The sequence below is a fragment of the Sparus aurata genome, chromosome 13 (assembly GCF_900880675.1).
Source record: "Sparus aurata chromosome 13, fSpaAur1.1, whole genome shotgun sequence".
NCBI classification, from domain to species: Eukaryota; Metazoa; Chordata; class Actinopteri; order Spariformes; family Sparidae; genus Sparus; species Sparus aurata.
In genome coordinates, this window is record NC_044199.1 from 34,006,335 (window position 1) to 34,018,150 (window position 11,816).

At 41.7% G+C, this 11,816-nt stretch overlaps 1 protein-coding gene across 1 annotated transcript; it reads right to left on the reverse strand.

Moving 5' to 3' along the window:
- Positions 1-2,498: 2,498 nt before the first annotated feature.
- LOC115594397 (uncharacterized) lies at positions 2,499-5,234 on the reverse strand. The gene is made up of 4 exons (XM_030438458.1): positions 4,731-5,234; positions 4,254-4,459; positions 3,543-3,654; positions 2,499-3,162 (listed from the first exon to the last, which is right to left on the reverse strand). The coding sequence occupies exons 1-4, from the start codon at positions 5,181-5,183 to the stop codon at positions 2,995-2,997; spliced, it is 939 nt and encodes a 312-aa protein (XP_030294318.1). The 5' UTR covers positions 5,184-5,234; the 3' UTR covers positions 2,499-2,994.
- Between the last annotated feature and the right edge of the window lie 6,582 nt (positions 5,235-11,816).

Consider the following 11,816-nt stretch of genomic DNA (forward strand, 5'->3'; position numbering starts at 1 on the left):
GGTAAGAGCAGGTGAGGGAGAAGGGAGGGGCAAAAGGCAGATAGGGGAATAAACACAAAACAACATAAAAACCCTGACTGCCACAGTAGCACCGTGACAGCTAACTCACCAATCAAGTGTCTGAGTGTTCCAGTAGTGAATCAAAATACCCCAAAAAGAGGTCTTCTCTTAATCCAAAGATGTCCAGTTGATCCACTTCAGTCGCAGCTTTAGCCCAAAACACAGTAATTCATGAACAAATGGTGGTGAAACACCATCAGACTGAAATCACAGCTTTTATCTGCCCCAAAACTCCACAAAGTGCCATTCAACTGCAACACAGAGTTACCTAAGATTGCTGCCGAACTCTGAACTATTGACACCTGATTGGACCAGTCAGGAGCTTCTATGCCCGACCTGTGACCTGCATCAGACAACAGGCGCGTTCAAGTTGACCTCCTGCTGCCTGACTTCATCAGTGAGATCTGCTGGCTGCTGCAGGGGCGGGGCTACAAACGCTGCTATGAAGTCGGACACTCTCTCTTCCCATAGACGTGACGTGATTTGGCTGAGCTTGAAGTGTTTGCCTTAATGTTTGATTACAATCAACAACGACTGCGATCAGTTTTCTTACCTGATGCTATGGGAACTCTGCTGGCCTTTTTCTCATATTAATCTCCTTCGGAAATTATTCAATCAGAGATGTTCAAAATAGTAGTCAACCAAAGTATGTAGGATGAGGGAATAGAGCAGTGGAACTGCTGCCGTGTTGCATGCAAACGACCAGGGATCAAGACCTGTGTCTTTTTGCAGAGGATGTAATCATCTGACTTATATATATATATGTATATATATATATATATATATATATATATATATATATATATATATATATATATATATATATATATATATACAGTTCATATTTAGAGACAACAGAATGTGACAGCTTTGTCACAATAACAACTTCAAATTTGGATATTTTGTAATTGCTTCATTTCAAAACGGTCACACAGTGGCACATCAAGCCTAAATGTTCTCTTCCTGTAAATGCTCATGTTCTGTTTTCCTTGTAATATCACCATTAAATACATTTGAACTTTGTCTATCTGGTACATTATAGTAAGTCTTGCCCATTAACAATACAGTACAATTACAATAGTTATTAATTATTATGATGACAATTGTGCTTATGTGCATGATTATATCACAGCTGAGGGGAATTTGCTGACCACATTTAACAAATAAGCATAACTATAGACACATAAGATGAAGCATTTTCTCATAGCAACATTTTTCACAATGAATGAAATACATTTCAGTGAATGAATGAAATACAATAATCAGAACAAATGACTAAATCAGATGCCTTGTCCCGCTGCACCATCTCATCACATGCAGAACAGCTCAGGATAATTCTTTGTATTGTTAATGTGACGGGAACAGAAAGGGTTAATTAATAAGAGTGGATAGTACAGATAACACTGGACACAGCAGTTAACCACTTCTCCATCATCACCCTAAGCTGACAGAACTGAGCAGTTTATTGACAACATCTTTCAGGGTTGTTGCATTAGATGAAGGATTTTATAGGTTTATTCACGTTGACTATCCCATAGGTGCGGCCACACGGCTGCTCCTGATCTGAAAGTATTTGATATTTGAGTAGAAAAGAGGCACTTATGGATATGGAAATTCATCGAAACACACGTCATATACGTCAGCGTAGATGAGAGCCAATTAGGGCAAAGTCCTGACGTCATGAAGGTGGGTCTGGGGTCGCGCAGTACCTGGAGAGCAACTGCGCGAATGCTCTGCAGCAGCCTTGCTCACGCGATAACTTAAGGTCATGTGACATCAGATGCGGAGCAGAAACCACTCCCATCCAGGTCATCGTGGACACATTTTAACCAGCATGCATCACGATTTAGGCAGCGCTGCGCAGCACTGCGTGATCTTAAACTTGCCTAACGAGTGACCGATGAAGACTGGACACCCACTCCTTGTTCCCTCCCCATGCTAACCTCTGGATAATTTCTCACATCATGTAGCCAATGAGAATTCAAATCCTGCAATATGCAGTTTATGGGTGTTTTGAGTTTGTGTCCGATCAAACTGGGGAAAACTGGATTCAATATCAATATTTCTAACATCTGTAACCATCAGATCAAATCCTTATTCTGAAAACAAATTCTTATCCTTTCTCACAACACCAGCATTTTCTTTTTTTTTAATTATTAATGATATTTAATTGACCGGGTGTTACTACGTACAGTGAGTTGGATTACAATTGATCTTTTCTTATGAGCTCTAAGATGTGTTTATTATGATGTTTGTTGTCTAAATCCTCACATTAAAACATTTCAGCCAACTGTCACATCACAACAACATGTTTAATATGTAATAGGATCTGTTCATGAAGACAACGAGTGAATGTTTGACTTTTTAATTCAATTTAACAAACATTCACAATGTTTCCACAAATAAGGACCCAAACAGAAGAAACACATGCAGGAAGGTGAGGAACAAAAAGCTTTACCTTTATTAAATAAAGCCAGAAAACAAGCCCACAGAATCCAGAGTTCAAAAACAGAAACAAGAAAAAAAAAAACAGAAAAGAAAAAGCAATCCTCCCTGTCTGTAGGTGTTATGCTAATTACTCTCATGCAGTCTATCCTGTTGGGATGTTAATGAGGTGACTTCAGCACCTCTGGAGGAGGAACAGCCAAGTTAATAGTGCAGTGACCTCAGAACTGAAATAGCATGTAAGATATTTAGGGCTAAAAGACAAACTAACCACAACTACAGCAAACTACAAACCACAACTGAATATATTTGGTGAGTAATGAGTTCTGGATTAATTATTATAATTATTGTCATTATTGGTGTTACTGGTCATATTTGGACTATAGTTGTTTTACAGCCGTTAGTATTTCTTATATTCATATTTCATGATAATAGTTGTTTTTATTGTTGTAGCTTCTGTACATCTTCATGCTGACAGAAAACAGACACTTAATTTAGCGGCTCAGCTCTCTCCAGTGGTGACGAGTTGTCAGGCCACAGTTTCCTCACTATCTCTTCAGCTTGTGGGAAGTCCTCAAATTTCTTCGCAATTGGAGGATATGCGTGGCTGCAGTACTTGAGGTTCTGTCTCAGTCGGGCAGGATCAAACTTCAGCACCTAAAACAGAAACAGAGAAGAAGACGAGCAGTGATGAAGGAGTTTGGTTCAGCAGTCTGTCCACTCGTCAGAGCTCCAGGAGCAGAGGCTGTTTTAATGTTGAACCGACCTGTTCTCGCCTCCTCTCAGCTCGGAGACAACGGACACGTTATACAACACAAAACATATGACAATGAATTGTATTTTTATTATCACAGATAACCGGTGAAATAAATCTCATCGAACAAAAAAATATTAATTCTATTTAAGCTTATTAAGTTTTTTAACCTTCTTGAATGAAAAAATATTCCCTCCCCATCACTTTTAAACCAAATCACCACTTTTAAGTGATATACTGAGAACCAGACTGAAAAAAATAGACAATGAATACATAAAGGCACCTGTCTGTCCACATGCAGGGCGACAGCAACATGATCCCAAACATAAAACGGAGGGAATGACACCTCCCTCACTTCCATCTGGTTTTCATCAGGTCTCTTGACCAACTCACACCTGAGAGAAAACAGAGACAAAGAAAAGATCTGAAGCTTTTGACTCATGTCAGCGATCACTGCTCCGTTACTGCAGCTATGGCAGCTGAAGAGAGCCGACCAGAAATCACATCCTCCAGGTTACACAAGGAAGAGAATTCAGAGTCTCTCAGCTGTAGACCATGTGACTAGTTTAATATGTTTAGAAAATGATGCTAAAAATAAAAAAACTTGATCTGATGTCATTGTTTATTCAGTATTTCCGTCCACAGACCTTCACAGGTGAAACACCTGGATGTAAAACATCTGAACACTGAACCCAAAGATCTGCGAGACGTCCTGTAACGAGTCAACTTCTTACTGCTTCAGCTGTGTGACTGTATTTCTCAGCTGATCCAAGATAATCTTAAAATTGATTTAAAAGTAGAATAATCTGAACCAATATAGAATTAGAAATTGTAATCTTAAAAGTAACTAGTAACTAAGCTGTCATACAGATGTAGTGGAGTAAACGGTACAATGTTTGCATCAAAAACAAACTATGAAAGTTTAAAGTTGGACAAAATGTTAATACCAAAGTAAAGTACAAGAACTTCAGTACTTAAGAACAGTATTTCTCACCTGTGTGTCTCACACATGGCCTCAGGCCTCCAGATGAAGCGCCCATCTTTGTAGGAGCAGACAGAGTTTGGGTCGTCAGTCAGCAGAGGACGATCTGAGAACAGCTGCTGATTGGCTGGGCTGTGGACCAGTATAACATACATCACCTGCTGGCTGTACAGGACGGTCTCATAGACACGCATGACGGGCTGAGCGCCAGAGCAAAACTGGAACGATAAAATATGTTTTAGTGAAAGAGTCCTCACAAATACATTCACCAAGGTCCCTGTTAATGTCCTGAAAACACACAGACAACATCGACTCTCCTTCCTTGCACTTTAAAGGAACACTACGTAGTTTTAGAGAAGAAACTCAGAGTTTTAATATTTACAATATTATCAAGGTAACAATACAAACTATTGTCCATAAGTGAATCAACATGCTGTTCTCATTTCTTCAACTAAACTACGGACTGCTCCTTTAAGTGTAATCTGATACCTGCTGGCTGTAGGCCTCCAGCAGCTCCTCCAGGGGGAAGGTGAAGCGGTACGAGCCCATCCTGGAGAGCTCGGAGAAGGCCGGGGAGGTGGCAAACTTCCCCAGGAAGCTCTGCTGCATCTGGACCTGCTCCTGCGTCCAGTCAGGGTAGGTCGTCTCCAGGAGCCTCCTCTCAGCTGATATGATGTCATCAGGCTCCACAGCCAGACTCCACCACACCAGAGAGCCTCCATGTGGGTTCTTGAAGCCGTTATCACCCCTGATGCCATTTAATCCAGCTTCGTCTGTGTCATGTTTCAGCTGAGACACATGAAACTCTGGTCGGGGACATGCAGGAATATTTTCTTTGTTGAGGTATGTGTTCTTTGCTTCCTCTTTCAAATCTCTCAGCTTCAGGTGCCGACCTTCCCAATAACGTTCCTCGTATCCTCTGCTGTTTCTCCGTGTCTTCATGGTCCGATGAGGAATGAAGTAGATGAAAAAGACGAATTAAAAAAGTCTTCACTGTTAGTTGATTGTCTGCTCGCTCGTCTCTGCTCACAACAGAAGTGATCTCTGATCTCAACAGGGCAATATGTTCCCACAATGAAAAGGTGTGGTTATGTCCTGTTGAGTCATGTTGTGCTTTTACGCAACAGGGAATTTGGATTGAATTTGGCTATCAATCATTATTAATGATTATCGATGATAATCACTAATAATGATTAATAGCCAAATGATAAATAATAAGATTTTATTTACATGAGATTGCCTCGGGAGCACCACCCTTGAAGAATTGAAAATATAGCAATTCAATAATTCAGATACATAAAAGGTTCTAAACTGTCATTTTGTATCTCTGATCAGTTATTGGCTTAATAACTAGAACCACAATAACTATAACAGCTTGGTGTTGATGAAGGATCTCCATCATCCAGGTCATGGTAATTCTAGGTGCTGTATTGTAGTCAACTGGACCCGATACAGTTTCTTGAACTTGTTTCACTTCTCATCTAAGAGGCTTTGTTGGTTCTCACTGACTGGAGGAGTTACAGGCTTTTAAACGGTATGTGAGGTTGTCCTTACATAGCGTGGGAGTGTCCTTACAGAGTCATTAAGGACACCTGTGAGCTCTCAGTTTCAGACAATGCATTTACATGACACTCAAGAAAACCGAATTACTGCGTTAGTCTGACTATGATGGGATTTTTAAGATGCATGTATACACCTTTGTCTGACTAAAATCGGACCGGATCAGATTTCTTATAGTCGAATTACACCACGTAGATTATTCGATTGAAAGTCACATTACTCCTGCATGTATACGTTTCCAGCGGATTGGATCGGATTCTGCGTTCTGCGCAGGTGCGAGATTTTTCCCCGGGGCCGTGAGCCGGAAGTAGACGGACAGCGATGGCGGCGGCGGCTTTCCTCCGAAATCATCGCAAGAAAGAGCGCCAGAGTGCACCTAGTTTGTGTAATTATCATGTACACCATATACGAAGTGTACAAAGATGTAGCTTCGTCTGATGTATGCCATCTTTCTTGAATGCCGAGGCAGCTGGTGACGTAAAGAAGTCAGCCAGAGGTGCGCCGTTAACACTAGTTGAAATGGGTACAGCGCCACCTAGCGTACCGGGGTATGACATGCTTACGGCCAGTAATTCGATTTTCTCAATGGCAGGTATACTCGGATTATTGCAGTTGTCCGATTGAGCAGCATAGTTGAACTATGGCTGTAATCTGACTAAGCTGTGCATGTAAACGCACTGAGAGTCGTTAGGGCCGCTTGTGAGTCGTTGACCCAGCCGGCCTTCATGTGCATTGCTAGGTGAGTCCAGGTGTGAATGGTTGTTAATCTGTCTGAGGAGAGAACTCAGTACAGGATTGTAGGTGGGTGATAAGTGATATCTTAGTCCACCTCCTCTGTTCACAGCTGTTCCAGTTTGACATAGATGGATTCTTTTACTCCTCTTTCAAACCTCAAATCTGTCTTCTCTGGGCAAGATGTTCACATTGTTGTCCTCAAAGGAAAGATTTGTATCCTTCAGATGTAAGTGGACAGCAGAGTCTGGACTGGAGGAGTTGGCCCTCCTGTGTTGTGCCATTTGTTTATCGAGAGGTTGTTTTGTCTCCTCAACGGAGGTGGCAAAAGTACTCACATTTGGTACTTAAAGTGAAACTCTTGCCAAAATGCAACCAAAGGCTTTAAAGTTTGACCGTATTTTCATTTCAGTCTTGTTGTAGTCTTTTTTGGTCTCAAACATTTCTCATTTGTTTCTCCTAACATTCCTTAGGAGCAATAGGTGAGACTTGAGACTTTACTGCTTAAACCTAGCTCCTTTCCAGCACTGAGGAGACATTCTGAAACTTCATTGAGAGCTTGAAGAGATCTCCTTTGAAACTTACAGGGAGCCCTAGTTGAGATTTTCTGCACCTGTTTCTCAGGAGAAACAATTGAGAAACAGGAGAAATCAGCCACAGCCTCACTTTGGTCTCACACAGAGCTCATAGTTGTCTAGGAGAAATGAATGAGACAATACTGAGATCTCTTTAACAATTTTTGTTTCCTCTGGGTTGTTGTACAAACCCTGTGCTTTCATTCTCAAATCTTTCAGCTTCAAGTGCTGACTTTCACAATAACATTCCTCATATTCTCTCCTGTTTCTCCATGTGTTCATGGTCCGATGGGGAATGAGGTAGATGAAAAGACAAGTTGAAAGTCTTTACTGTTAGTTGATTGTCTGCTCGCTCGTCTGTGCTCAGAACAGAGGTGATCTCTGATCTCAACAGGGAGGTATGTTCCCACACTGAACAGGTGTGGTTATGTCCTGTTGAGTCACGTTGTGTTTTTACGCAACATTAACAGGTTTAATGTTGGATTAAATTAATTAAATATTAATGTTTATCATTGATAATCATTAATAATGATAAATAATAAGATCTAATTTACATTAGATTGACTCTGGAGCAACACTCTTGAAGAAGGGAAAATATAGCCAATTTAATCATTCAGACTCACAAAAGGTACTAAACGGTCAGTTTGTATCTCTGAATACTGATATTTTGACTTTGTGTTTGAAATGAAATGTATCCCTAATCATAGAATGACTCTAATATGCACCTCATGTTACCCCATTTGTTGCCTACCGTTGTTGGGTGATGGACTGTGCTGATGCTGGCAGAGGCTGTCTTGGCGCTGGTTATGCGTACCATCTTGTGGATCACAGCAGGTTCAATCAATCTCAAAAAATGCCATGAAACTCCTGTAGGACGCTGTGGCAGTGGGGTGTGGTTAAGGCGCTGCCTGCTGGAGGAGAGGGAGAAGTGGCTCAGCCGGTGATCAGACAGCTGGACAGAATTAGGCAATCAGGCAGCTATATAAGCATGTTTGTAACCTGGTTCTTGTCTCTTGCAGTAGGCTGGGTCCAGCGAGAGGACGGAGCGGCAACGGGCAGCAAAAGCAGCACGAGAGACGGAGCCCCAGCCGTCAGAGTGACAGCTGTTAATTTGTTTGTTTATACTTGCGTTGTGCCACATTTTCTGCTGAAGCCCGAAATAAACGCCTAACTCTCTCCAGAAACGCTGACTTTCTTCCTTTCTTCCGTCCTTCCTGAACGAGCAGTGAGCGGTGAGGCTCACAGACGCAAACCTGGTATAAAAGCGCACGTCGTCATCTGATGCAGACAGGCGCTCTGTCCCAAAACGCTGGCGAAGTTGGAGGACTTCCAACTGCTGTATTTACTCCGTAATCTGGCGATGTAGGGCTTTGTTCTTGTCAGCCAAATTACTTGCCCATGTTCCTGTTCGTGGGACTACACAGTAGTCACGATTTGGAGCCATTCCGGTCTCCATCGCCAAGTCCGAGTCTGACTCCGGGGCAGGACTCTCTGCCCGTGGATGCGTGTTCCGAGATGCTCGTTCTGGGCGCAGGTAGTTCCTTTCCATTCCACGGAAAGTAAACTGGTATGGTTCCCTTCTTCAGCAGTCACATTAAAATCAGTCTGCTTAAAATGCCAACTACAGACCCTGGTGATTTTGATCGGGTTGAAGTCATCCCTCTGGATCTTCTGCATCCACTCAGCCCGTACCGCCCCGTTAATGGGGAATGCATGAAAGCTGACTTATTTGTTGTAACGTGATGAAACGGTACATAACGACACACAACAATGAAGGCAAGTCGCCTCTCTTGAATCCTAAAAACACTCATTGTGAAAAATTATCTTTATGCTTATTCAACTCGGTCACTGTTGTCTCTTGCTCTTGCGGTCAAATCACCAGAAGTTATGACCAGAAATACTGGCCCACACACTCAAGTTGGAACATCAGCGGTCGCCATCTTGATCCTGTGCATGGAGCGAATAGCATATAGTGACCTACTCTTCATTGCAGTTAATATACTTCCCTGTTGAGATCAGAGATCACTTCTCTTGTTAGCAGACGAGCAAGCAGATAATCAAGTAACAGTAAAGACTTTCAATTGTCCTTTTCATCTACTTCAAATATAAGGAACATTATTGTGAAAGTCGGCACTTGAAGCTGAAATATTTGAAGCAAGCAAAGGATTTGGAGAGCCAACATCTCCTCAAAGAACACATCCCATTATACCCCCAACCAGGGTTTCATGTGACTCATCTGAAACACGACAAGACAAGACAACTGATCTCAACACATAATTAAATATCAACCACTGAACAGGTGTGGTACTGTTCTGTTGAGTCATGTTGTGCCTTTTGTTTATTGAGAGGTTGTTTTGTCTCCCCAATGTACAAATCTGTGCAGTCCTGCTGCATTGAACATCATAAACTACATTACCCTGTTTGTGCCTCCATGTTTAGGCTTTAGGTAGACAAGTTTCTGCCTCATTGTGTTGGTGGGTTTGAAGTGAACTGGGATACGTTGTTTATTAAAGATCCTCCTGAATTCCTCACATGTTCCTTGGACATAAAGAATGATGATGTTGTTACGTATTCTCGTCTCCTCTCTGTCTGCTATGGATCTATTAGAGGTTTTGACAAAGGTCCGGTTTGGGTAGCCACAGGTTTTAAGTGCTCCCTTGATGTGTTTCTCTTCCTTCTCCTTCCTGTCTGTTTTTGTGGACAAAGTCTCAGCCTGATGGTTTAGAGTTCTGATGTCCCCCAGCTGGTGCTCCAGTGAGTGGTGAGAGTCCAACAGCAAGTATTGATCTGTGTGCAGGTTTTTAACCATAGCCCAACGACAACCTTCTTCCAGTACAGTGGAGGTTTCTACAGACAGAAGCACGCAACAGTATTAAAAAATGAATAAATACCCCCACGACATTACATGATGTCTCTAAAATGAAACCCTCCTCCTGCCCTACAGATGTCCTCCCTACAGCGCTGTTCAAAAAGTCTTTTAGGTCTATTGGCCCTTGTATTGTTGATGCGTTTAATTTATCTCTTTCAACTGGAGTTGTTCCTTGTGTCTTTAAACGTGCCGTTTGTCGAACCAATATTGAAAAAACCCAGTCTGGATCCATCACATCCTGAAAATTATAGGCCAATTTCTAAACTCCCCTTTGTGTCAAAAATCTTAGAAAAAGTGGTGGCTGAACAGCTCACTGTACATTTAGAAAACCATGAGATCTTCGATAAATTGCAGTCCGGATTCCATAAAAGGGATTCTACTGAAACTGCACTAAAGTTTCAAGTGACATTTTGATGTCAGCCGACTCAGGGGAATACACTGTCCTGGTTTTATTAGACCTGTCATCTGCCTTTGATACTGTTGATCACAATACTCTGATCAAAAGACTCCATGATCTAGTTGGGATGTATGGTTCAGTTTTACAGTGGTTCACATCATACCTATCAGGTAGAACCTTCAGTGTTTGTGCAAACCAGATTATGTCTGATACCACTGAACTCTCATGTGGGGTTCCCCAGGGCTCGGTCTTGGGACCAATCTTATTCCCCTTGTACATACTCCCACTAGGAACAATAATCAGGTCTTATAACAATGTATCATACCATTTTTATGCTGATGACATTCAGCTGTATTGTAAGTTTAAACCTTCTGAGCTCCATAAACTGTCTTCCTTAACTGACTGCCTGACCAACATCAAAAAATGGTTAAACGACAACTACCTGAAGCTTAATTCTGATAAAACAGAAACATTGATTATTGCGCCGGATGACAAAATCCCTCATATCAGGCAGTACATTGGTGATGTTTTAGGCTCATCTGTTCAGTCAAGCCTCAGAAACTTGGGAGCCATTTTTGAGTCTGCAATGTTGCTAGAGCAGCAGTCCAGACAATTATTCATGCTTTTTCCACCTGAAGAACACTGCAAAATAGAGTGATATGGTGTCAAAAGCTGAACTTGAGATGGTTAGTCATGCTTTTATCTCTCCTCGTCTAGACTACTGTAACAGCCTTTTTACCTGCCCAAACAAGAAAGAGCTTAACCATCTCCAGACTGTACAGAATGCAGCTGCATGGCTTTTAACTCACACTCACAAAAGAGCACACATCACCCCTGTTTTAGCTTCCCTGCATTGGTTACCGGTCCATTTTAGAATCAGTTTTAAAATTTTGGTGCTTACTTTTAGAGCCCTTCATGGTCAAGCACCCCCTTATCTCTGACCTGATTAAACTTCATGTACCTGCCCGTACTATGAGGTCGTCAGGTCAGAGATTGTTGGTGGTTCCTTACACCCACTTTAAGACCAGTGGTGACTGGTCCTTTCAGGCAGTGGCACCCAAACTGTGGAATGCCCTGCCTCTCTCTCTAAGATGCTCCGAGTCTGTGGACTCTTTTAGGAAACAGCTGAAAACTTTTTTTATTTAAGCAGGCTTTTAGTTAATATCTTAAATTGTTTTTTCTTTGTATTTTTATTTTTTTACCATTTTATTTTATTGTGAAGCACTTTGTGATTATTATCTGTGAAAAGTGCTCTATAAATAAAATTTACTTACTTACTTATCCCTCCAGATGCCACTTAATCAGCTTCATCTGTGTCGTGTTTCAGATGAGACAGATGAAACTCTGGTCGGGGGTATAATGGAATGTTTTCTTTGAAGAGGTATTTCCCAGAGGAACATTTTACTGCTCAAAGTTTGCTCCTTTATGGCTATGGAGCCGTA

Coding starts and splice junctions, on each gene's coding strand:
- LOC115594397 (XM_030438458.1), bottom strand. CDS start 5,183: ATGAAGACACGGAGAAACAGCAGAGGATACGAGGAACGTTATTGGGAA. Junction 4,460..4,730: donor TGGAGGCCTACAGCCAGCAG/GTATCAGATTAC, acceptor TTATCGTTCCAG/TTTTGCTCTGGCGCTCAGCC. Junction 3,655..4,253: donor GCCATGTGTGAGACACACAG/GTGAGAAATACT, acceptor GTTTTCTCTCAG/GTGTGAGTTGGTCAAGAGAC.